General features: G+C 41.2%; 1 protein-coding gene across 5 annotated transcripts in view; it reads right to left on the reverse strand.

Annotated features, from left to right (window-relative positions):
- Positions 1 to 26919, reverse strand: part of ICE1 (interactor of little elongation complex ELL subunit 1) — a 46229-nt gene extending 19310 nt beyond the window's left edge. The window contains exons 1-13 of one of the 5 annotated variants that reach the window (XM_032690187.1): positions 26580 to 26919; positions 25738 to 25796; positions 24164 to 24221; positions 23902 to 23922; positions 23720 to 23736; positions 22489 to 22600; positions 21423 to 21499; positions 9365 to 9402; positions 7509 to 7591; positions 7210 to 7249; positions 7068 to 7124; positions 5333 to 5422; positions 5196 to 5249 (exon numbers count right to left, since the gene is read on the reverse strand). In XM_032690187.1, the coding sequence (XP_032546078.1) occupies positions 5196 to 5249; positions 5333 to 5422; positions 7068 to 7124; positions 7210 to 7249; positions 7509 to 7591; positions 9365 to 9402; positions 21423 to 21499; positions 22489 to 22600; positions 23720 to 23736; positions 23902 to 23922; positions 24164 to 24221; positions 25738 to 25796; positions 26580 to 26660 (787 nt within the window). In that variant the 5' untranslated portion in view covers positions 26661 to 26919. Of the gene's footprint in view, positions 1 to 5195; positions 5250 to 5332; positions 5423 to 7067; positions 7125 to 7209; positions 7250 to 7508; positions 7592 to 9364; positions 9403 to 21422; positions 21500 to 22488; positions 22601 to 23719; positions 24222 to 25737; positions 25797 to 26347; positions 26551 to 26579 lie in introns of those variants that run through there. The other 4 variants (XM_032690153.1, XM_032690160.1, XM_032690169.1 and 1 more) reach the window with 4 other exon arrangements.

The raw sequence follows: 26919 nt of genomic DNA on the forward strand, positions 1-26919 counted from the left end.
AAGACAGAAAAAAAATGTTAAGAATATTTCCTCTCCAGTTTCTCTTTACAGAGATAATATATAATAGTAATAAAAATGCATTACCATATTTTAAAGTGATGGTTCCACAGAAGATCTTAATGTCACTTTCAGAAATACTTTCCTTACAGAGATGAGATGCTATTATTCACAATTATTTTTTTCATGAAAAAGGCATATGTGTGTGCAAAGAGTTTCTTCTCAAACGCTTTCTGACTTGTCATTAAGACTATTCCTCCTAATTTTTCTTATCAGGAAGGGCAGTTCTTGGTAGGACTGAAGGTCCATACAGCTCAGTGGTTTATTTCAGTCTTTCCCAGTAAGTCATGGTCATGAAAAGCAGGACAAGCATGAAGTGACATTCCCCATTCAGGCTGTAATTCTCAGCTTAGAGCAACCTGCACCTGTACTTGCAGGCCAGTTACAATTATACCCTGCCATAAACACAGTAATGGAGTTCTTAGCTATATTCCTAGTTTATGATTTAATATGCATGTGCTTTTGAATTGTTTCTTCTTTGAATTTCAATATTGAGTCTAATCATACAAGATTTTGTCTTCAATGATATAGCTTAGTCAAAACTGTATCCTCAATAGAAAAGTCTCACAACACACCTATGCACAAAGGAGTTTGAACCACTAAGACAAAGAACAGCTGACAACCCTTCCAAGACAGAGTCAACTATACCAGTTTTACACAGTTATTCTAACAGCAAGAAAGCATGTCCAAATTCCTGTGTGATTCTTTACATTGTACATTTTTCTTGCTACTTTTCAGATTACAGTTTTTACTATTACACAGGAACTGATTTCTTATGTATGCAGACAAAACACACTGCCCCAGAAAAGTCTAAGCATTACAGACAAATAATTTAAATTGATTATATTTGTGCTAAATACTTTCAAAAAGGAAAATATGGCCCAGTTTTTGGAAATTTAAACTCTTTGATTTTATAAAATGAAAATATTACCTCCAAGAAAACAGTAGAAATCAACAATCCCAAAACCCAGTGTGTCACATGGAACTAGAATCTACTCTGTAGTATTTGCAATTCTTGTATGACATTTTATGTGTGATCTTGTTTACAGTGCTCACAAACACTACTGGACACCGAATTAGCAGTATTCAAGCAAGAGATCAAGCCTATTCTGTGTACACCTGACTACCATCTGCAGTGAACCACTTGGACCTTGTGGCTAAATTTTGCCTTAAACAAGCTGTTTTAGAATTAAAGGAGAAACAGCTGTTAAGCAATGGATACTGCAGAAGCAGGGTAGTGGATTTTTTCTTTAATGCCAGTTTCTCTCCTGCACTGCACAGCTGCAAAACTCTGAAAAGTTTACTCAAGACTTTTGCCAGGCACATGCAGACACACACACATTCAATCCCTTGCTTGATGCCGCCAGACTTCCAGACTTCCAGAAAGAAGACTGTGCATGCCCAGAACCCCTTCTGGAGGAGGTACTGGGGCACTTATTGGAAGAATCAGGGTTATAAAACCCCCAATTTTTGATGCCTATGTGGGCCCTCTCCTCCGATGGACCAGGACTGCGTATCACAACCACAGACCACAATCACCCATGCATCACTGGAGCTATGGGTAATAATATCTTTCTGCCTCTAATCTCTCTCTATTTTTCTCTTTTCAATTTTTCTCTCTTAGGATGATCATACACTTCAGAAGTGTTACACACTTTCCAATCCATGTTCCAGTCCATTACGTTTTTTTCCCAGTTATGGTTTCAAAGCAGTTGTTCTAATAAAATTCATTGTTATATTGGTTATTTACCGTCGTTTTGCTTTAATCCACCCCAAGGGATCCTTTAACAATGAACCTGGCTGCCCTGCCTTAGAGGCAAGTCACCGCACCATCCCACAATAGAAAGAACAACACATGCACAGCGTGGTTTTGAGCAGAGGATGTATTGAGGATGTATTGTGTTAATCCACTACTAGAATGTGCAGAGATACTCCTGAAGCAACATCAATGTTAGTATCATATTCAAAACTATTAATTTAATAGGTCAAAATAACCTCCCCAGCAATCAAAAACCTCTAAGCACATTCTGATATGTCGGTTCCACTGAAGGAGTAAATTAGAAAAACTGACCAATAACCCTATTTCAAAGATCCATCTCAGTCACTTCATGTAGCAACTCCGTATCAAAATCTCAATTGCTGCAATGGACATGAGGAGGAAGAGGGAGAAACTGCTCAGCCTAAATGGCCTTATCACCTCATTTTCCCCAAAGACAAGTAAACTCTGCTATCTCTTTTGCATCTTACAAGTTTTAAGATCATATATTGTTTTATAAAAGTATTTATAAGCTACAGTCACATAGAGCTTCCCGGATGTTCTAAATTTTCTCATGGAAAACCTAGATTTCTCTTACAAAATGAGTTCCATTAGATGATCCAAGAGAAAAGGAGATCCTACACAAGCAGAAACAAAGAAGGAAAATTCAGAAAGTGATTCCCTCTTAGGTTTCTTTCATGCTGCTTTGTGCCAATCAGTTCAAAGCTCAGAACTTTCCCCACACTGAAGTGGGTAGCAACACAGTTACATATTTGGCCCCTAGAAGAACTTAGATAATTAGGAAGTTTACTTTTCACAGTGAACTACACAACAGTACTTTATTAGAAACTTTACATCCTATCTATACTCTCAAGATCAGTTATACACCTACATCAGGCCCAAGAACACACCATCCATTGAAAAGTTTCCTCTAAGAAATGGATCAAAGATTTCTAAATAACTAAGAGATTCTCCATCCTTCTCTACCCATCCCTTTCCAGCTGTGGTGGGGGAAAACAGTTTTCCCCTGAAGCTATAAAACGGTAAACCCCTAGGGGGTGGTTTGAGCCAATGAGCACTTTTGCAAAATATAAACATATCACAAGCAGACCAGAAAAGAAAGTAGTTGTAGTTGTTGTTGAAGTAGCCATGTTGTAGAGCCACGAGGAGAAAGGGCAGGAGCCCACAGGGGGCTCTGGCCCCTCCAGCCCCCGGCTGGGGGGCTACAGGGACTTGGAACAGTGTAAGATTGGGCTAAGTACCTGTAGTTAGAAAACTGGGGGATGTTTCTCCACTGTCAGAAGCAGCAGCAGCAGCGGCGGCAAAAACAACACTGGCTGGAGAAAGTGGCAGAGAGCCAAGAGATAAGGGAGAAGCAGCAGAAACAAGCATGCAGCTGAGCAGGAAGACACAGAGTTGTCTGAGAGATGAGAGCCAGCAACAGAGAGAGAACTAAGCTCTACAGAGACAGAGTTTTGGGGTAAGAACTGAACCAAAAACCCCCAAACTCCTTGGAGACCCCTCCTAGAAGGGAGGGGTGAAGTGCAGCAGCAGTGCAGAGAGGAGCTGAGAAATTCAGGCATCCTGGAAGCTGGACCAGGACGGCCAAAGGAATGCAGAGGAGGGCTTTCGCCCCCCCACTGCCTTGAGACCGAGTACAGAATCTCTGCAGGGGAATTTGAATCCCCTGAAGATAGGGACTTTCATGAAGACCCCTGCGCTTCGTGGTATGACGTAGTGAAGTGACCTTTGTCCCGGTGAACACAGCCTACAGAAGAGAAGACCCTCACTTGGAGATGAAGGGCCACGAGGGCTTGGATACCGCCCCTCGTGTGTACTGGCAGAGATCCAGCTACAGCTGCTGCATGGAAGAGAGAGAGAGAGATAGACTGCTGCCCTAGAGACACCGCTGCTCTGAAAGTGGAAAGGATCTCTTCCTTCTTCCCTCTTGGACTTTTAATTGGAAGGGAGAAGAGATTTGATCTATTGTAAATACTTTTATGTCATGGTAGAGATAGTTAAGATTGTATATAATGTATTGTAGTATTTATTTTGTACAGTCATTGTAATATATAATCCCTTCCCCCCATTTTGAGTCTCATGTGGTGTCTGGAAAACCCCTCTCACACTGGGTTGAGATGTGGGAGGGGGACTTGGACTACGGAATTGGATTTTGGAGCTCTCAACACCAACCCAGTCCCTGATAACAGTGAATTTCTTTAGGAGAGATGCTTTTCTCGTAGTTTCCTCTTTAACTGTATGAAGAGTTGTCAAAGCAATTTTTAAAGGTTCAGGATATGGCAAGTTTCTCTATTGCAAATGTCAACTCTTTGGCACCTTGGCCAGAACTTCAGGTCCGGGAAAAGCCCTACTGATATTAACCTCATCTCATTGAAAGAATCCCCTTAAAAATCATATTTCACAGACAAATTTTACTTTATCCAGGGAATTTTTTATTATGTCACTTACTGAAATTATTAAGTTCTCTCCTGAAATCTACAACCTGGAATCTAGTTCATATAGCTTCAAACCCTTACATTGCTGCCTCTTCCCACTTCTGAGAGAAGATTAAGACTACTCTGATCTGAAAACTCCATCAAAATCTATCACATACTGCTGTGAAATACCTTCTTGATGTCGAATGGAGAAAAAAGAGCAGAAATGAAATAAGCAATCCAATGCTAACACTGATTGCCTTGGTACTAAACAAATTAAATTTCACAACACAAAACTTCACTTCTGATTGTCCCCATTGTAGGGCAATTCACTGTTGCAAGTTGTCCTCTCCTTGCTTCAAGCAACAAAGCAACTTTCTGAAACAAGTCTTGTGGTTTTTTCCTCTCAAGAAGGAGAAGATTAAGATGTTGGATATTTTATAAAAATAACTAACCTAGCCATAGAATCTCATCTGATCTACAGCAAAACCTCATAACAGTGACTACATATGGATAACTATTCAGATTAGTTTATTATTACACTGAATAAAATGCTACAATGAAGAAAACGGAGGTAACTGCTTTGTAAGTTTTACAACCCCATTATGTTACCATGTGTTTGTCTCAAACTAAAAAGAGCACTGCATCCCATAATTCACATTATATACTGAAGAGTTTCTAATGATATAATAATTACAGGTTAAACATGCAGTGAGTTTTGACTACTTAAAAAGAGTCAAAACAGCTGATACTAAAAGAATTTGATTTTTCAATTGCAACAACAGATTACGATAGCTTTTGATTAAAAGAGTGTTTATTTGGCTGTTTAATATTTGAATTATTTTCAAACATGCTAATCACACGTGTACTTGACCAGGTAGTCACCAAGGAAAGTATTTAAGTCTTTCAAAAAAGTGTTACGCAAACAGTACTCAACTTGAACCCACCTTCTGTGACAGTCAGTCTTCTTTTTTCAGACCATGTCTTATCCTGAAGAGAAGCTGAAAAAAAGTACCAATATTTATTTTGGGTCAGAAAAAGAGAGAGCTTCAAGGCAATTTCAAGACTTTGCATGCCATCTTACCCAAGACGGGATGATTTTCCTCATTCTCTCTTTTTCCTGTTGCACTGTCAATGCACATCCAGAGTTCTTCTAACAAGAGCTTCACTTTTACTGTAAAAATAAATAAAAATCTTTATTTAAAATAAATTGAGAAAATTGTACTAAGAATTTGCATTTCTTTATTTTTACTTATAACACAGACATGCCTACAACAAAATACAACATACCCACAACAACAATTAAGACAAGGTACAAGCTTCAGAGAAAGAGAAATGCTAGATCCTGTATTGGTCATATCCACAGGGAAGTCTAAAGGAACAGGGGCAGAATGCTCTAGCTTTTCCTTTTTATAGTGAGCACTGCAAAAATTTGTAGCAGCCCCCCGAGTAAAATGGAAAAGTAGATTTGAATGTAGCACTAGAGAAATTAAATAGCTTTCTAAAACAACTCAACTGACAGGAACATAAATGGGGGAGGAAAACTTCTAGGCAGATTTATATCACATTTATGCTTACTCTTAGTCTTATTGTGGAGTAATAGCACCATGTATCTGAATCAATTATCAGACCTCAACATTAGAAGACCCTGTCTACAGTCCTAACAGCACCATTGCTAGGTGATGTCAAACAACCTAGTTTCAGAGACAGAAGGGCAGGGGGAGGAGGAAAAATAACCCAAAACCTCAGTAAAATACACAAGCACCTCATCTACTTATGCCAAAACTATAATCAGATTCAACAACCAGGAATAGAGACTATTGTTTTTGTGCCAATTCCGTTAAGTCAAAGGCCACACCAAATTGCAATTGTTTTATGAAAAGGCATGTTAAAAAAACCTCAGTATGCAAGAGGAAAAGCTGCAAAAGTTTGCTTAGCGGCTATTAACAACACTAACATTTTCTCATTACTAATAAACTCGTCTGCTATTTGGAGGTTAAATTCATGCTCAGGTATTAATTTTCCTGTTTTGCCATGAATTAAAAATGAAAAGACCAAGTTGAGTACTAATTCAGTACAATTCAAAAGGAAGTAAAAAAATATGCCAAGGCACACAGGAACTGACAAGGTCTACCTTTTCCAGAAAATTTAATTTCTGCAACAAACTAATTGCAAAGCAAGAAACAGAACAAGGAGGTTCTTTTGCCTCAAAATCACCTTCAGAATATCAAAACAATTCAAAGGCAATACCAATATTTTAAAAGACTGAAAAAATACAAAAAATAAATTTGCTTCAAGTTTGGCCTCAGTACTTTAGAGGAAGTTTAGAAGGAATTTGCTCCATACAGTTACATTCAGATTATTTGTAGCATATATTTTACATCATTAGGGGGAAAAAAGTCAATAGGATAAGATACAGTTATAACTCCTGGATTTCCACTTGATCCTCGTACAGAAATTGCAGCATATTATACTCCTCTTTTGTCCTTTATGATTGCAATGAGCTTCAAAGACAAAGGGATCATGTGTATTTTTCTCAGAGTTTGCATTCTGTTTTATAATTGCACATCAACTGACTTCACATATGCTTGTGGCAGGCTAGTCCTTTTTATGAATCCAGTATTTTCCTTACTGTAAAACTGAAAAATAGTCACCTATTATGTTAGTCCTTCATAAGTGTAACACACTCATATCAACCACATCTGCTCTTACAGCATTTCCATCACTATCCTCTGTTTCCAAAATGCATCTCCAGAAGAGTTGCAATAAATTCATAATGATTGGTTCCACACAGAGAACAGTCTTGCAAAAAGTCTTACCTTTGTCTATATCTGTTTTAAGATCTTCACTTGAACTCTGGGTCTCTGCATGCTTAACTATTAAAAAGAGAGGTGGAAAGAAAATGTTCAAATGGAACAATACCACATACAAATCTGAAGGCAATCAAAGGTAAACACCTACCTTTTCTGCACTTCTCTTTAAATACACCATCAAGTTTTCCCTGTTAAAATTAAAAGGTATTAATTTTTTATGCCATATATAGTTTGTAGAGCATCTACTCTCAATGAGCATGAAAACTAAATCAACATTTCAAAGGTCATTCTTCAGTTGGAAAATTTCTCTCTCTTAAGGTGAATTGCTATGCTTAGTTACTCAATACTCCCAATAAATGTAATTTTACTGTTTCAGTATCTCTACTACTAGCAGCTTCCCCTAGAAATACTTAAAAAAGCTTCATTTAAAGACAAGGAAAGCCTTACTTGTGCCTTTTTAAGCTCCTTTTCAAGCCTTTTCTTCTCAGTTTTCAGTTGTCTGAACTCCTGTGTATGCTTTGTTGCAGCCTCTTCAAGAAAAATGAACCAAAATTCAAGTTAGAAACTACACTATGATGACCACTAATTTAAGTAGTGCCCGTCACTAGTTTGCAAATCAAATTACCAGAAAAAATAAATATATAGTGTGAAATAAAGAACTACTGAAGTTATATTTTGGGTCATTAAGACAACAACACATGCATACAAGTATGTTGTCTTCCATTGCATAATTACTGTTCTGAACTACTGCAATACTTTCATAAGTTTTCTCACTTACATGCAAGAATGAAGAGTGGGTCATACTGTAATGATATTGTACTGTAGAACAATACAGACCAAGTGAAAAAATGAAATAAAATTAAGAATGAGGTGCAGTGGGTTTTTTACGTTTGATTCTCTTATTTAAAAGAGGGCTCTTGTTCAAAGATGAAAACACCACAGTCAGCTGCATTAGAAAGATGCAGATAGCACTCAATACTAATAAACAGAGAAGAGGACCTTATCTCTTAATGTCTAACAGACACCTTGGAAGACTGCAGATGGATGGGAATAGAGAGTACAGGGTAAGTAAATGAGAATTGAATGTGAGGTTCCCAGAACAGTAGAGAAAAGACAGATGGAATTTGCCTGCTGATCAGATTAGGTCACAGAAGAAAGCATATTAAAACAAAAGGTCTTAAAAAGGCATCAAAGGTGGTAGGCTAACAAAAAACAACCGTGGCAAAATTTCATATTGACAAAAGATATGAGGTCTGGGATTTTAATGAACACAGAAAAAAAGCCAAAACACATAAAATAGTCACTAAAATTGGACTTAACACAAACTCTCTCTCAGTATTTTGTTCTAGTTCTGGCAGAATTTGAGTTTTTGGAGGCAAATGTGTATAAAAACCTAGCTGTCCTAAAATGGAACTCCAAAATTCTCATCCAAATTAACACCTTGTACCTGTACTTTAGAGCAGGATTTGGGAGGTTTCTAACACTAAGATACAAGTCTCTCAGTTCACTGTACTTTAAACTTTGGTAAGCACAGCTGTAAGCATGCAATGAATGCAAATATTTGCCTTGCCAGATGACAGTACAAGTGAAGTACCAGAAAGTTTTATGCATATCCATCTTCTACCAGAAAACAAGAAAAACACAGTGCCATGAGGCAAATGCTTTATCTCTACTTAAACACAAAGCAAACAAACAAACTAACTGACCAACCAAAATACAAGTGCCAGAATATTTAAAAATCAGAAAATACGCACCAGGATCACCATATATTTAAACATTATTACAAACATGACTAGAAGAATTCTGCCAGGATTATTAGAACACGGGAGCACATGTCCTATGAAAAAAAAATCACTGAACTAGACTTAATTAGTCTGAGAAGAGAACAAAACAAATCTTAGAAGGAATCCAAGAACAGCTTTCCTGTAGAAGAAGGTATCAAGAAGACGGAATGAGACTGTTCACTGTTGTACAGTAGACATCAGGCATAAACTGAAACACAGGAGTTTCCCACTGGTTATAAGGAAAGACATGTCAGTCATGCAAGTTGCCTGGACAGGCTGGTCAGACTCTATCCTTTGAGGTTTTCATGACCAGAAGCTCCCTTCCAACTTGATTTACGTCATGTACCTATGATACTCATCAGAAAACATTCTATAGGAGGGCTGATGTAATTCCACACATTATGGCCCTGCTTTGCTCCTTGGGGCCTCTAAGTTAAAGTCACAATTACTTCTTTGGATAGAAAAAGAACCAGGAGATTGAGGTGAACAACAGTACAGCAACACAATGTAGAAAGTTACCTTCAAGCTTCTTCACTTTTATTTCCAGTTTCTTTCTCCTGTTAAAAAGAACACATTAATAGATCATTTTTTAAACAGAATTATGTTGCATGAAAAGCCAGAAAAAAAATAAATCCAGCCATTTCAGAAAAAACACACTTCCTATACCCCAGGACCTGTGAGACCAACAAGTACCCGAAGTTGAAAAAATAAATCAGCAGTATGTTGCTGACTTTCTCACACAACAGCTATATCTGAGTTTGCTTTTAAGAGGGTCAATCCACTAATCCAGGTACATAAATATGCCTTTAGCTACATCTTGGAGTTAGAAACACAACAGCAGAAAACCGGCCTCTGTTTTTTGTATTTCTATAATGTAATGCAGACAGGTTGGTTTTACTCCTTAAAAACAATTAAGCCTTGCTTACAACGAATAATATCTAAGAAATGAGATAATCAGGAATAGCCTTCAGGATCACTCATGTCCCACAGCTTTTTGTTTACAATATCCAGGTGTTTACTAAAGCCAAACCAAACCAAAAATAATCATGCATCCTGAATAATTTTGACTTCAGCATTTCCAAACCTACCTTATATGTAAAACATACACAGAACTGGAAAATAAGTAGTCAAGTAAATATTTTTATTATTTCCTTCTGTTAAATCTCAATATCCAATATCCCAGAAATTGTTTTTAAACTGCTGTGACAGAGAACTCTGTCCTGAAAAACACATGCTCACTGATGGCACTCATGAAGCAGACCACAGTTCATCTATTCTCCATATTAAAACCTGTGTAATGGATTGAGATTTACAGTCTAAGCCTTTTTGGATGTGCAGGCTTTAATTATCACTTCAGACATTAAGTGGAATATATTCGAAAACTCACTCATAAACAGGATGATGACTGCCCACCTTTTGCATGTTCAGTAGTGTCTCAGTTTCTGCCAGTCTTTCTGGGTCAAGCTCACCTCAGCTTCCACCATGGTCAACTCTTGAGACCCTCCAGTCACCCCAGAAATGGAAACAGTCTCTGATCCCACATGTCCTGAGGGCATTAACGTACACTGAGCGCCAGGATCAACCAAAGCCTTGTATTTTTGTGGGTCTGACATGCCAGGCCACCTGATCCACACAGTCCAATAGACACAGTTGTCCTGTGCCTCTACCGGGCTAGAGGCAGGGCCCCTCTAACATTGGTCTTCATCCTGCCAATCGCCGTTTTCCTCTTGTGAATACCGACGGGAGGTACCCTCTAGCGGGTCAGATCCCTGCCCACAGGATGCTGGCACGGCACTCACTTTCACAGACTTCCCTTTTCCTTTCTCTTTCAACTCTTGTACTCGGGCTGCTAGGGCCCAAGTAGGTTTCCTGTCCCACCATCTCATGTCTTCTCCATGGTCAGTTAGGAAGTACCACAACTCAGTTCGTGAGGTCTGTCCGCTCTCTCTAGCTGGGGAGCATCTGGTTCTCACTGGGGCCATATGGAAATTGTTTCCCTCAATCCTCTCTTTCAGTCTCTCCTGTTTATCTTTCAACCCTGTAGTTAATTCCTTGAGATCCTTAATCACTGTCTCCACAGTGGAGATGCGGGCCTGTAGTGGTCCTTTGATCATACTGTCATACAACCAAAGTTTATTTATTATAGACATCACTGGCTCCCGCTTCTCCCCAGCCTGCAATGATGTCAGGTAACCGTTATGTGTGGACAGCCCCATACAGGTGAAGCTCCATCACATCTGTGGTGTACACTTAACCCTGTCAGGATCGTTGATGGGTTGCCCATCCCCTCCAAACAATACTTCCAGCAGTGCCATTTCCCTCAGACGTAGGATCCCTTCTTCTATGGTCTTCCAGCCCCTGGTATAATGATCTGCCTGCAAGGAATCTCTGTAGATGAACCTCTCCCTCACACCGTCCAAAAGCCATGCCCAGAGAGACAGGGACTTTGATTCCCTCAGAAAGGTCTCCTCAGTACCCACATCCTGGGCAACAGACCTCAAGAAGCTCACTTCAGCGCCATCAAGGTTTATGGCATCACCCATAGAGTCCCAAACTCGGATCATCCAGGACAGAACGGGCTCATTCGGGCGATGGGCAATGTCTGTCCCTAAGCTCCGGAGGTTGTTATACAATAAAGACTCAGTGATGATTTCTGGCTTCGGAGCAGCCGCCCATGAGGGTCCTGCCTTCCCATCATCATCAACTGGGTGAACTGATTTGGCTTTATATTTCTTCTTTTGGATATGGGCAACCTCCATTGGCTTGGTCTGCCCCTTTGATTTGGCCTTATCCTGAGTCACCTTGGTATTAGGCATTTTGTTTTCATCTTTTCCTTTTCCCTGGAAGTGCTGCACTATACCGAGCAACTTCCGGTAGGCAATGGCCAAAACCCCACATGCAGCTGCCAACTGCTTCTCCATGGATCCATCACAACCTCTCTCCCTCACGGCTTTCATTATTTTTGTAGGGTTCAAGGGTTGTTCAAGGGTGAGCTTCCATTTTGTGGGAGCTGAGCACCTTTCTAAGAATTTGCCCATGTCCTCCCATAATCCATGCCACTCGAGGTTTTCCATCCCTAGGGCAGGCTCCTGGACACCTTCTCGGTAATTTTTGGCCTTGGCTTCGTACATTAGGTATACTATAATGGCACAAACTAGGATAGAAAGCCCAACAAGTAAAACATCTCTGACATCTAAAGAGGATTTAAACTTCCCAAGGGCCATTGTATTGTATCCAAAGGGAAACTGAATAAAGGGCTGGGCAAACACATTCCCCTGTGTTTCTCCATAGGGAGATGGAGAAACATAGGAATGGGTGCCATTATCCTTAAAACCACAGAGGAAACAGCTTAGGCTAGAACAATAGTGCATCCTTGAGGACATATTCCGGATGAAAATCACAGGTGCTGAGTTTGCCGTATCATATACCCAATGCACAAACTCAAAGGTACTTATTGCAATGAGAGTACTAGTATCTGAACTGAAACACATTGACAGGTGGGACAGATATCTTGGCATGGTTATATGCCAGAGGAAAGCAACAACCCCTAACATCATGGTGCCTACAGGTTCAAAACGCGTGTCAATCACACAAGGGGTTCAAAACATGTGTAACTCACACAAAGGGTAGTTATTCTTTTCCACCTTTCCTCTTTCCAAGCCCCACATTTGGCGCCAAAAATGTCTCAGTCTGAAGAGACTGGAATGTTTGCTAAAGAGGATGAGTTATGAGACAGACCAAACTCCTCTCTCTCAGCAATTGTAAATTCAAAATTAAGGGGTTTAATCGAGGAAGTGTGGAAAAACAGAAGAAATAACAACTCTTTATAAAAGATATATGTATATTGGCAAGAACAGTAACAGAACACAAAAAAAGACTAGACAATAGTCCTGTACCCAAAAGTCCTCTTCAAACAAAAGGAGAAGTCTAAATACTTCTCTGTCTTTTAGCGCAGTTCTAATCACGGTTGGCAGGGGGCGCTGTTGGATCGCTGGAGGTGCAGAGGCTGCAGTTCTCTGTGTTGACCTGCAGGGGGCGCTGTTGGGCGCTGGCGGTCACCGCGCAGCGCGGGGGGTCTGGGGGGTGGTCTTGGATCGCGGGAGAAACCGAAAAGAAAAATGGGGACCCTTCCCCCAATGGAAGAAGGGGGAAAGGAAAGCAGTCCACCCCCACGGAACTCACTGTTGTCCTCAGATGATGGTATCTCAAGGCTCCTCCTTTTTTATCCCAGTGAGCACAAAAAAAACCTCTCCGATGAAAACACAGCAGGTCTGGGCTGGAGACAAAGACAGCTTGCAAGCAAGTCGAGGCCAGTAGTCAGGGCTGACCAGGACGAGAAGCCAGAAAGACAGGCCTCTAAGCCTCTTCTCCAAAAGCACTCACACAAACCCCATCTCTGTCCCAGAGAGAGAACCCAGAAAAACTGACCTCTCCCCCCACCCTCCATGAGCCGGGCCAGCTACCCAAAAAAAAAAATCCCAAACTCCTCCCCCCCCCCTTCCCTCCAGCCTTCAATGGACCATTAGCTAGGAATCCGGCTTTGCTGGCTACACCTTTTGTAAAGCTAACTGACCCTCTTCCCCCTTCCCATTCAAACTCCATTTTTCTTATAGTGGAGCAGGGGAAGGAAAAATTCCCTCATTGGATTTATAGCCTATAACAAGTAGTCAAAGCATTTATACTATAAAGTAATAGACCAATGATCTTGTGTCTTCTCAGCCTGAATAGGTTCATACTTACTTCTCTATATAATGACTTTGACAGTCAAGCCGTAGATGAGAATCTCAGAAAAAAACTGCTCATAAAACATCTTTGCAGAGAAAAAAAAAGGGGGGGAGGAGTTGTCCTTCAGAAAATAGGAGGTAAACATCTGATTCTCTGTAGATAATCTTCTAAACAATGCACAGAAGCACTGCATCTACAGTGTGTGGATAGTGGAAGCAAGGTCAGTTGACATGGGAAGACTACAGAGATGCTGTTCACCATTGAGGGAGAAGATTCATGCAGCCAAAGCTCAATTAGAGTTCAAGCTGACCAGTACTCTAAAGGACAACAAAAAGGGTCTTTCAAAATATCTTAACAGCAAACAGAGGATCAGAAATAACATTGGTCCACTGCTTGATGAGGTCAGTCACATCACAAATAGGGATGCAGAGAAAGCAGAGATCTTTAATGCCTTCTTCATCTCTTGTCACTCATCATCTCTCATCAACGATGGGCCCTGATGACACCGAGACTTGTGCTGGAAGACCATGACTGGTAGGGTGATAAACTCCCAGACAACTCTGAACCTGTTCAAGATTTGCTGCTCCAGGTGGACACACATAAGTCTATGGAGCCTGACAAGATTCATGCCAGAGTACTAAAAGAGTTGGACGATGTTAGCACAGGACCTCTCTCCATTATTTCTCAATGGTCTTGAGCATTTGGAGAGGTCCCAGTCAACTGGAAGCTGGCAAATGTTCCAGTTTTCACAAAGGGTAAGAAGGAAGACTCTGGTAATGACAGGCCTGTCAGTTTTACTCCAGTTACTGGTAAAATGATGGAGAAGGTTACTCTGGGAGTTACTGAAAAACACTTGAGACAATGCAGTCATTGGTCTTAGCTAGGCTGACGAGGGGAAAGTCTTGTTTAATGAATTAATTTCCTTTTACAAAAAGGTCATCCATCCTTTTGACTAAGGGAAGTCAGTCGATGTGAGGCTTTTTGGACTTTATGATATGTTTCTCCTTCTGGACAAAATGACCAGCATCCAGCTAGAAAAGTCCATGATACATTTGATGGTTGATGTGTCATGCTAAAGGAGTTATAGCAAATAGGGTTACATCAGGATGGTGCTCAGTCACTAGTAGGGTTCCCCAGGACTCAGTTCTGGGGCCAGTGCTCTTCAATGATCTGGATACAGGAGTCAAATGCGTACACTAAGTAGCTCTGCCAACTGAAATTAGGAGGAGCTGTAGATTCTACCCTCCTACCTTGAGGGTAGAGAGGCCTTACGGAGAGATCTGGATAGACTAGAGCAATGGGCAATCATCACCCATACAAAATTTAACAAGGGCAAGTGCTGGATTCCCCATATGGGTCAAAGTAATTCTGGTTATGCACACAAATTGGGGGATGAGAGATCAGAAAGAGATCTTGGGGTTTTGATCTATGGTAAGTTGAATATTAGTCAACAGTGCTACCTGGCAGCCAAAAGGGCCAACCATGTCCTAGCATCGCTAGCTGGTTGAGAGGTGACTGACCTGCTGGTACACTGCACTGGTGCAACACCCCCGCAAGTACTGTACGCAGTTTTGGACGCTACAATATAAAGACATCAAACTAGTAAGAGTGCATCCAGAGGAGCATGATCAAGATGGTGAAAGGTCTCAAGGCCAAGACTTACAGGGAACAGCTGAAGTCACTTGGCCTGTTCAGCTTAGGGAAGAGAAGGCTAGTGGGTAACCTCATAGCAGTCTACAACTTCCTTAGTGGTGAACAGTGGAAGGGAAGATGCTGATGTCCTCTCTCTGGTGACCAGTGATAGGACAGAAGGAAACAGAATGAAGCTGTGTCAGTAGAAGTTCAGGTCAGACATTAGAAAAAGATTCTTCAGTGAGTGGGTGGTTGGTCACCAAAACAGACTCCCAGGGAAGTGCATCATTGGCACCAAGCTTGTCAGAGTTCAAGAAGCATGTGACTGACAGTCTTAGTCACATGGTTTAGCTTTGAGCAGTTGGACTCAATGCTTCTTATAGGTCCTTCTCAACTCAAGATAAAAATTCTATGATACAAACAACTAAAAAATCTGAATAACCAAACAGCCACTAAGTGCCAACATTATCACTGCAATGATATTTACAAATTAAATAGTTACATTTACAGGTGCAGTAGTATACTAATTTCATCAACACCTGCAATTACATTAAGAAAATAGGTAGATATTAAATCTAGTGATTTACAAACAGCAAGGTTTGTAGATAATACATTTGGACAGAACTCCTCTTATGCTACACAACTCAAGTGCACAGAATATGCCAAGTTGGAAGGGATCCACAAGGATCATCAAGTCCAACTTCTAGCCCTGCACAGGACCATCTCCAAGAGTCACACTCTAGAGAATTGTCCAAACGCTTCTGGAACTCTGTCAGGCTTAGTGCTGTGACCACTTCCCTGAGAAGCCTATTCCAGTGCCCAGCCACCCTCTGGGTGAAGAACCTTTTTTTAATATCCAACCTAAACCTCCCCTGACACCACTTCAGGCCTTTCCCTTGATCTTGTCACTGGTCACCACAGAGAAGAGATCAGTGCCTGCCCTTCCTCTTCCCCTCAGGAGGAAGTTGCAGACTGCAATGAGGTCTCCTCTCAGTCTCCTCTTCTCCAGGCTCAACAGACCAAGTGACCTCAGCCGCTCCTCATACAGCTTCCCCTCAAGGCTCTTCACCATTTTCACTGTCCTCCTTTCAACCCTCTCTAAAAGCTTAATATCTTTCCTATATTGTGGTGCCCAAAACTGCACATAATTCAAGGTGATGCTGCCCCAGTGCAGAGCAGAGTGAGACAATCCCCTTCCTCGACTGGTTGGTGATGCTTTGCCTGATGCCCCCCACAACACAGTTGGCCCTCCTGGCTGCCAGGGCACTGCTGACTCAAGTTCAACTTGCCATTGACCAGTACCCCCAGGTCCCTTTCTGCTGCACTGCTTTCCAGAATCTCATTTCCCAGTCTGTACGTACAGCCAGGGTTGCCCCAACCCAGATGCAGAATCCGTCAGTTTCCCTTGTTGGTTGGTGATTGCCTAGTCCTCTGATTTGTCAAGGTCTCTCTGCAGGGCCTCCTTGCCTTCAGGGGAGACAACAGCTCCTCTCAGTTTTGTGTCATCTGCAAACTTGCTCAGTATCCCTTCCAGTCCTGCTTCCAAGTCATTTATGAAGATGTTGAGGAGCACAGGGCCTAAGATGGAGCTCTCTGGAACACCACTAGTGACAGGTCGCCAGTCTGATATCACCCCATTCACTATTACCCTCTGTGCTCGACTCGTGAGCCAATTGCTCACCCATCGCATGATGTGTTTATCCAGCTGTGTGCTGGACATTTTGTCCAGTGGGATACTGTGAGAGGCAGTATTGAAAGCTTTACTGAAATCCAAAAGGATTACATTCACTGGCTTCCCCGATCAGCTAGGTGGGTTACCTTGTCATAGAATGAAATCAGGTTGGATAGGCAGGACTTTCCTCTCATGAAGCCATGCTGGCTGTGACTAATGATTGCATTGTCTTTCAGGTCTTTTTCAATACGTCTCTGAATAAACCCCTCCATAACTTTACCAGGCACTGCAGTGAGATTGACAGGCCTGGAGTTTCCAGGGTCCTGTTTCTTGCCCTTCTTGAGAATCAGGACAACATTTGTCAGCTTCCAGTCAGCTGGGACCTCTCTGGATTTCCAAGACTGCTCAAAAATCATCGAGGAGTTTTGTGATGACATCAGGTAGCTCTTTGAGGATTCTAGGATGAATTCCATCAGGCCTCATAGATTTGTAGGCATCCAGCTAGAGGAGAAAATCCCACACAATTTCAGGGTCGACTGGGAGTTGTGCATTCTCGTGGTCATGGTCCTCCAGCTCAGGGCACTGAGACCCCCTTGTGTAGGAGACGTGTCCAAGGCACAGGGGACGTGCCAGGGCTGGGAAGCCCAAAGGAGCATGCGTCTAAATAGATAACCCTATTGGTTAGAAGGTCACATGATATCAGGGTATAAAGGGAAGCACAAAATTTGAAATAAACTCTCTTTGATCACCACCTCAGAAGGGCGTACATCCTTCTTTACCATAATAAGTACCCACCACGCTACACCCTTGGTCCATCATCTGTGTTGAAGATAGAGGCAAAGAAAGTGTTAAACACATCTGCCTTTTCTCTGTCCCTGTTTGGGAGGTGACCATCCTCATCCTATAATGGGCCAATGACATTTCTATACTGCCTATTGCCATTCATCTATTTTAAAAAACTCTTTTTATGGTCCCCCACATTTCTGGTCAGCTTCAACTTCACCTGAGTTTGGCCACATGAATTTTCTCCCTGCAGTGGCAAGCAGCATCTCTGAATTCTTCCTGTATCGCTTGATCTTGCTTCCACTAGGCATACATCTTCTTTTTTTGCCTTATTTCCAAGAGAAATAATCCCTGCTCAGCCAAACTGGCCTTTTGCTTTGTCTGCTTGACTTCCAACATTTGGGAATTGCCTGCTCCTGTGCCCTTAGGAGGCGATGTTTAAAAAGTGACCAGCAGTGACGGATCCCAGCACCTGCAAAAACACTCTCTCAGGGGACCTCACTAATTCCCTGAGCAGCCTGAAGTCTGCTCTCCTCATGTGCATGATCTGAGCTTTAAGATGCATGCACAACTGCAGCTGACAGAAGGCTATGCTAACAGAATTTGCGTTCCCATAACATGGGAACGGCAATCCTTGTAAATATTCAAATCTCAACTAGACAGGGTCCTGAGCAAGCTAACTTTGACACTGACTCTGAATGACAGACTGGATCAAAGGACTTGCGAGATAATTTCTGACCTAAATTATTTTACAGTAACTGTAGATTAACAATAATTTTATGAACAATTCACTATTATTCTGCTTCTGAAGAAACCCAGCCTTCAAGTTACTGAAGTCATATGACCTACTGCTTAAAATACATCAGCATCAGATGTATACAAAATAGCTACAGCATCACAGAATTAAGGTTGAGGTTGGAAGGGTCCTCTGGAAGTTATCTTATCCAACCCACCCTGCTCAAGCAGGGCCACCTACAGCTAATTGACCATGTCTAGATGATTTCTGAGTACTGTGAAGATGGAGAGGACACAACCTCCCAGGGAAACCTGTGAAAGTACTCAGTTATTCTCACAGCAAAGAAGAATGTTTCCTGATGTTCAGAGGGAACCTTCTGTGTCTTAGTTTTTGCCCATGACCTCTTGTCCTGTCACTGGGCTCCATGGAAATGAGCCTGGCTCTAGCTCTGTCGTCTTTACACCCTCCTTTCAGGTATTTATAGACACTGATGATAATCAGCCCTGAGACCTCTGTTCTCCAGACTTAGCAGTCCCAGTTCTCTCAGCGTTCTGTCAGTGCAGAGATGTTGCCATCCCTTAATCACCTTCATAGTCCTTCACTGAACTCACTCCAGTATGTCCATGTCTCTCTTGTACTGAGGAGCCCAGAACTGAACACAGTACTTCAGGGGTGGCCTCACCAGTGCTGAGTAGAGGAGCAGCTCCCTCAGGCCTCCCTCCCTGCTGGCAAAACTTTGCTTTGTGCACACCAGGATACTGGTAGCCTTCTTTGCCACAAAGTGTGTATCACTGACTCATGTCCGACTTGGTGTCCAGCAGAATCCCAAGCTGCTCTCCGTCTGAGTGGCCCCCAGCATGTACTGGTGTGTGGGGTTGTTCCTCATTAGGTGCCGGACTTTGCATATCTCCTTGCTGAACTTCCCAAGGTTTCTGTCAGCTCATTTCTTCAGCCTGTCAAACTCGTGCTGGATGGCAGCACGCCCCTCTGGTCCATCAGCCACTCCTCCCAACTTTGTATCATTGGCAAACTCACCGAGGGCATGTTTTGCCCCATCATGCAGATCATTAACAAAGATGTTAAACTGGACTAGACCCAGTATGCGGCCCTCACTGTCCTCCCACAGGGTACACTGCTACCTACTGGTCTCCAACTAGACTTTGCACTGTTCATTACCAACCTCAGGGCCTGGCCATTCAGCCAGTTTTCAATCCACCTTACTGTCTGCCCATGCAGCCCCTACACTACAAGCCTGAGGGGCTGTGAGGCTCTTATGGGAGACAATGTCAGAGACCTCATTGAAGGACTGGAAGACACTAGCCACTGCTCTCCCCTTATCTACCAGGCATGTCAGTTTATCCAGACAGTCAAGGATTACTTTCCCTTGGTGAGGCCATGCTGTCTACTCCCAAGGAGTTTCTTGTCCTTTATGTGCCTGGAAATGAGTTCCAGGACAAGCTGCTCCACCACATTCCCAGGGATCAAGGTGAGGTTGACTGACCTGTAATTCCCTGGCTCCTTCTTCCTGAACATATAAATGACAGATAGGAGACAAGCAACGTATCTGTATTGACACAGTACACTGCCAGCACATTGGGCTGCTCAGTCCCCTCCTAAGATACAGTTAGCAATGGTGTAGCTGCCCTCTGCTGCTCTTAGACAGGATGATGCGCTAAATATTCCATTAAGCTCACAGAACATTGAGTACACCTATATGTGAAATAAGTGCAGTCTGGCAGAAGAAGAGACAACAATGTTAGTCTGTTTATACAGTCTTTTGGACAATAGCGGCATGCTGCTGTGCTTTGTGAGTACTGTATATTTCACAAGTCATGTAAAGACACTAGGGTATCTCATTTGAGAGATGCTTTAGTCATTTGTTCATCTCCATGGCCCTTTGTTAGACCTTCTGCAAGTATACCCATATCTCTTGTACAGAGAAGTTCAGAACTGGGCACAGTACTCCAGGTCTGGCCTCACCAGTGCTGAGCAGAGGGAACTGATCCCTTCCCTTGACCTGCTGGTAGCACCAAAATAGCTTAAGAACACCAAAATTAAAAATGATAGCAAGCTAACAAGCAAGTAAGGAGTCACCAGTGGGAGTCCCATTGAGATGTGTGCTGGAACACATCAGAAATAAAAGTTGACTACAAAAAAGAGCAAATGGGTCTTAGAACTCCAAGTTACTAGAGAGCAATCACTGGTTTTGATAAATGCAAAGTGATGCATCTAGAGAAAAATAACCACAACTACCAACTAATAACACCCAGCTATGTATTAGCTGGTTCTCTTTGAGAGCATGAGCACTTTTCTAAACAATACAGAGAAGTCACAATTCCGTGATACAGGTGATTTAGATTAGAGGGTTAAAAAGCAAGTAGACAAGTTCATTAGAGTATTCATCAAGAGCTGTAAGAAATGACAGTACACACATATGCTCCAGGCAAGGAACCTTTGGAGTGACTGGTTACTGGAAAAACAAACTTTGGGAATTATCAAGGCACAGCTTCAGAATATTCTGTACTGTGGCAGCAAAAACAGCTTCTGCACTTTGGTGCCAAATCCCTCTTGCTCACTTTCAAACATGGCACACAGTTCACCCTAAACTGCTGAGCTGTTTCTTTAAAAACAATTATTTTAAGGACTGATTTTAGTGCAGACCACTTTGGTAATATAATTTCTCTATTGTCCTCAGGGACTTATCAGCACAACTGAAATGGATGGAAATAACAAAAAGCTGAGACTAAAAATCACTTAAAACTGGAGAACTAAAGCTTTTTCTCTATCTCATCCTGTTCTTAAAAAACTTCTGCTAAACAACCACCAAGGGCCACTTCAAGACAAGATAATAATTAAACTAACACCACACAAGTGTGCTTGCTACAAAATTTAAGACTGGCCTTCCATCAACTCATTGTTGTAAGAACCCATAAACAAATGGAAAGCGTAACTAGGTAAAGTATAAGATCAAGTTCTGGAAGAGGTAAGAGGGGGAAAGAAAGATTGTGAAAAAAAGAAGCGTCACTCACATAGCATCACTGTTTACTATTTCTTCTTTAATTTTAACATATTCCAGTTGACTCTCACGATAAATCTTGAGAGAACTCTGTGAAGAAGGAAAGCAGAGTTAAAATATGTCCATACTGCGGAGAAAAAAAAAAAAAGATGGCAGACACCTTACCTATTCTAATGCATAGCCAAAAAAGTATATTCCATGAGAAAACAAGCAAGATGAAAAGTCAGGTTATCCTCCTTTACTGGTAAAAGTTATAACAAACAAACAAATATGTAAATCTCTGTGTTTATCTTTTGAGTATGTGCCTCTAACATCTATCTGGATAGGAACTCAAAGTTGAAGTCAAGAGCACAACTATTATGCACCATATGTATAATCCTGCTGTTTTTGAAAGTACCATCAGGACATCAGCTACGAAAACTTGCTGAGGGAAGAGGACTTAAAAACAGTTCTAACAGGGAAGACAAACTATGTACAGCGACAAGACAAATATTAATATCCTGCCTTGTACCATCATGAAAAAAAATATAAGAAAGAGCGTGGGGTATTTTTTGCAGAAATAATAGTTAATGTATAGGAAATACATATATTTACGTGATTTGAACAGTTAAAAGCTTTTCTCCTGCAGACTAAATCTCAGGAGAAATGGGAGAGAAATTAGGGATAAACTCTAGAAGCTAATAATCTGAAAGCATATGTTCAAAATGGTAACAGAAGCATAACCTATTCTGCACAGACTCTCTTTGCACCTTTTCAGTAGTACAAGAATTCAGTATTCTGATAAGAGCAGAACAGAAAACCAAAGGAATCTGAGTGTTTCTCCTTCCTTCCTTCCTAAGTGAGGAAATAAAAAACAAATAATCTGATCAAAAATCATATGAACTACAACAACCTAAATTTTTTGCCTCTCTGAAACCTGCTATCATTTAATCAATTTCACCTAAACCCAGAGCTGCCTGTCCCAATAAGCTGGAAATAACAACTGGGCTCATTAAAGTCAGCTTCATTAAGATGACCATTAAATATACACATTTCCTTCAATGGAAAAAGTGCAAGTCATTTAAACCTTACAAGCACACCTTTTTCTCTTCCAACTCTGCCTTCAAGGAACCCAACTCTTCCTGGCACTTTTCCAGAGGCAGAATTTTCTGTAACATCTGCTCCACTTGGCAACGAAGAGCAGAGATCTCTCTGAAACGGGATGTGCAATTAAAACAGAAGTTGCCAAAAACACAGGTGCTTTCAAATGTAATATTCTGATTCTTCAGTCAAGTGTCTTGAGTACTTTGCTTTTTTCCTATGGAAAACTGCTGTGAGAGATACCCAAAAGCTTTTAGAGTCTCAGTAGTCTCATTTTTCTATCCAACATTTAAAGAAAATTTAAGATCTGGTTAAAAAACACTACACTGAGCCTGAAGCTAAATGCAAGCAGATGGCACATGCCACATAGGTGTGCTGCCTACACTAAAGTGCTGGTAAAAAGTGTCTCTGCCTACATATTGCTGTAAAATTAGAGCAGAGTCCAACTGCAGTATTCTTCAGCAGGCAGGATTATATGCTGCCTCTTCCTCTATAATCAGACAGAGTAAGCAAGAGCACGCAGCCACAACTCTAAGGCAAAATGCTTCATACAAATATGGCCGCCCCAAATAGGCTTACATTTAACTACCACCAAAATATGAGCTCCACATCTCCACTTGGTCACTTAAGACTCTTATGTAACATAGGCCCAGGAAAGAATCCCACACAGGTACTGTAGAAGGACAACAGATTTCTCTGCTTTGCTAACTATGGCCTAGGAAGCACAGTAAAAGGACCATACTAAATGCTCAGCTGAAACCCAGGGCTGCTGCTATTACAGCATCAGACTCCCAAAACTAACCACAAGATTGAAAACACCATGGCTGGGCTTCGCGAACGAAGATTTGGGAAGGGCTCTACCCACGTTTGTTACAAGTGCGCTGGTGGTTAAAAAGGCCAATACGAGATAGACAAGTCCAGTTGCAAAAGGCACAGCAGAAAGACTCCTTAGGTGGTATATTCTGCAAGGCACGATTCTTTCTGTGTTGTCTTTTCTCCTCAAGGGTGATCCTACGTGCATTCTCAAAAGCATTAGCAGTGTTACAGATGGTGTGTCTCCAGACCTCCCGACTGGAGGCCAGAGTAGACCAGTTATGATGATCAATACGGCCAAGGCTGAGATGTTGTTTCAGGGAGTCCTTGTATCTTTTCTTTGGGGCTCCTCTCTTGCGGCAGCCGGTGGCAAATTGAAAACATAGCATCTTTATTAAACAACCTATATCAACTTACCGTTCAGCAAATTGAAGCTGTAATCTCTTGTTAAGGTAGAAATTAAAAACAGTTCATCAAATGTCCTTAAATGTATTTCAACTCAATTGCCACTTGCAAAGATACATCCAATAAAAACTTCTTCACACAAAAAACTCCACAAGACTTGCACAACTAAGTGTTTAATACATACATTTCAGTACACTTGAAGTAAATAAGCAGAGCTTCTTCTGTTACGTGAGAGAAAGAGTAATTCTCAGCAATACAGATTTCAAATAGACCATCTTGAACCATATATTAGACACAGACAGATTTTAAGTGGATAGTTTTAATTCCAAAGGCCTATTTTCTTTATAAAACCTACCCAGTTTGTTCTTCACTGGAGATATCACTACTTAAACCTTAAGTAAAAAGTCTCAAGTACTCTTATAAGAAGTGTTATAAGTATAGTAATTCTGTAAGGACACTAATAGAAAAGTAAAGGATATCAGTGCATTTCTGTTGATATTCTGTCAGCAAACGACTGCAAGTAAAGCAAAAAAGACATTACTAATTTTCTTCCCCAATTTTGACAATTATGTCTCAGGATATCTCTCCTTTTGCTTTACAGATAAATACAGAAAGTGCAAGATTGGTTTGCATTTTCTGATAGTAGTCAATATAACCATTTTGTTTCATTAAGTCACTCAAACCTCAAATCAGACTGCTTTGAAATATAAAAAACTCAATGAGTTACATTACTTTGTAGCCATTAACTAATTGCAGTTTTTTAAAAAAATACTGTTTAGGTAAAAATTTATATACATATGTATATGTATGTATGTAAAGATTAATATACATGCACAAATTAAAAGATACATATATAACATGCTACCAAAAGGATGTTTTCCTAAAACTTAAAAAGATGTTTTCCTAAAAAAGAACACATAAATCTCAGAAAAATATTTCAAAAGACCCTAAAATGCCTTAATCTTTACATTATTCTCCCAGCAGCCATAAGAGGGTAAGACCATGATCCAAGAGGGACAGCACCAAGGAAAGTAACTCTTTCCCTAAATGCTATGGTTTTTAGGAACTGTGAGAAGAAAGGACAAGAAAGAGAAATACCATGGCCATTACCCCAGTACAGAGAAGGTTGCATTACTTTCTCTTGCAACATTTAAGAGTAATGAAGAAAGGCAAAAAAAGAAAGACTGAGCTGCAAGTAGTTAAAGAGGCAATTCCCACAAGAATTGTGTGCATTGGCAGAAGGAAGAGGGATACAAAGTCTGGAGGTCAGAAAAGCAATCATACATAGTAAAGGAGCTTTGAAAAAAGGGTCCCGGTGTGTGCTCTCTTAAATACTGTTTGGAAACCAGAATGCAGGACTGGAATTTAGATTCACTCAAGCCAAATTGACATGTATCTGGGAGAGAGTACATGAGAAACAAAACATTACAATTAGGAGACATAGCATGGATATTAGGCCACACTATGGAGGTATACATAACATATCTTGATATTTTATTCCATACAAGCATATGTTGATGGTTTTTGAAAAGAACTGCAAGCAATAAGAGAAAACAAATTATAAGAAGTATTTTAGAACCTTATTGTTCTGAAAAATGTTCAGCTTCACTTTCCATATTCTGATATTTAATACAACAGCATTTCACACTCTAATGATCAGACTTAATTTTGTTTAAAAGGTTCATACATACCTGTACTCGACTTTATTTCTCATATTCTTCACAAGAATGAAATAAATGAACACAAATAAATGAAATAATAATATAAATGAATTAATAGATAAATAAATGAAATAAATCTCTTCACAGAACTGCTTCTGCCTGTACTTAGCCCCGTTTACTGCCATTACATACCACTGCTTTAGAGCTTATATTAAAGAAGTCTTATAGTCTAGATTTAGAACCCGCTTGTGAAGAAGTTACTTTCATTTTGGAGCATTTAGTGTGGTGCATCCGCCTGCATTGTTTTAAGCACTTAAGAGCAATAAAACCCAGCCCACCAAACGAAAACATACGTGCAATTGTACTTACTCGCCATCAATCATTTTTTGCTTCAGTGCAATTAATGCGGCTACATATTCATTTATATTCTGTAAGGAAGAGTCTCAAGTTGGTAAAGAACTTATACCCCCAAAACTAGTACTATCTACTGTAAATACCCCTAACTTGATTGCTAGTGTGGTACAGAACACAATAATCTGTCTTCTTTATTTTAGTCTTTATTACTAAGTCATCAAAAGTATATTCATTTAAATACAAATAGAGAATGCAAGCTGCACAAGAAAGTACACATACTTAAATGAGACCTTACTACAAAAGCTGTTTAAACGTTGCCTTTGTGGTAGATTCTATACTAAATCCCCATAAGATTATCTCCTCAAAATTCAATTAAGCTTTGGCAGAATATTAGCAATAAAAAACATCAGCTCACTTGAGTCTACAGATTTTCCAGATTCTCAATCCATACTCATTCTAAATGTGTCTTATGGACTCTCAACAGGGCCTTCCCTTTATTTACAAGAGAAACGAATATTGCCCAAAGCATAATACTATAAAAGTACACGCTCGCTTAACAGACCTCAAGGAAGAAAGTGAATCATAACAGTTTTTTCACTGCACCGAAGCAAAGCCAAAAGGATACGCCTAAAAATTCCCAGGCACGCCGCAGACACCTGAGCTACTTTTCCACATTTCGCCCGGCTAAAGCTCGACACTGCTGCTACTTTTACAAAGCCCGTTCGCCACACACGCTAGCCGGGTTCCCGCCGCGCCGGGAGCGGTGACTGTGGGACCCGGGACTCTTCACCCGCCAGCGGCCCGGCGCAGCCCCACTACCCCGCTCCAGCGCCACAGGGAGGGCAGCCCATGTCTACCTGCTGGAGAACACCGCAGTTGGCGCAGGCTCCGGCGGCGGCCGCAGTCCCGGCCGGCGGCGGCGTCTCCCCCGGCATCATCGTGCCTACAGCGGCGACTCTGCGCAGCCCGCTGCGTCACACGCCGCGCCATGGCCTCAGCAAGGACCCAGCTCGCCTTCACCTCCTCGAGGGTAATGCCAAACACTGCCTGAGTAGTGGCAGCGGAAAAGACAGTAGAAAGTGCTCTGTGCAGAAACCGACGTTGAAAGCAGCCGGTGAAGAGCGACTCGACCAACTGCAAGACACTCACATCTGCAACACCCTTCGACCAGCAGGTTGTTTTATCTCCTTTTAGGTG

This window comes from Chiroxiphia lanceolata, chromosome 1 (assembly GCF_009829145.1).
Source record: "Chiroxiphia lanceolata isolate bChiLan1 chromosome 1, bChiLan1.pri, whole genome shotgun sequence".
In the NCBI taxonomy this organism is placed as follows: Eukaryota; Metazoa; Chordata; class Aves; order Passeriformes; family Pipridae; genus Chiroxiphia; species Chiroxiphia lanceolata.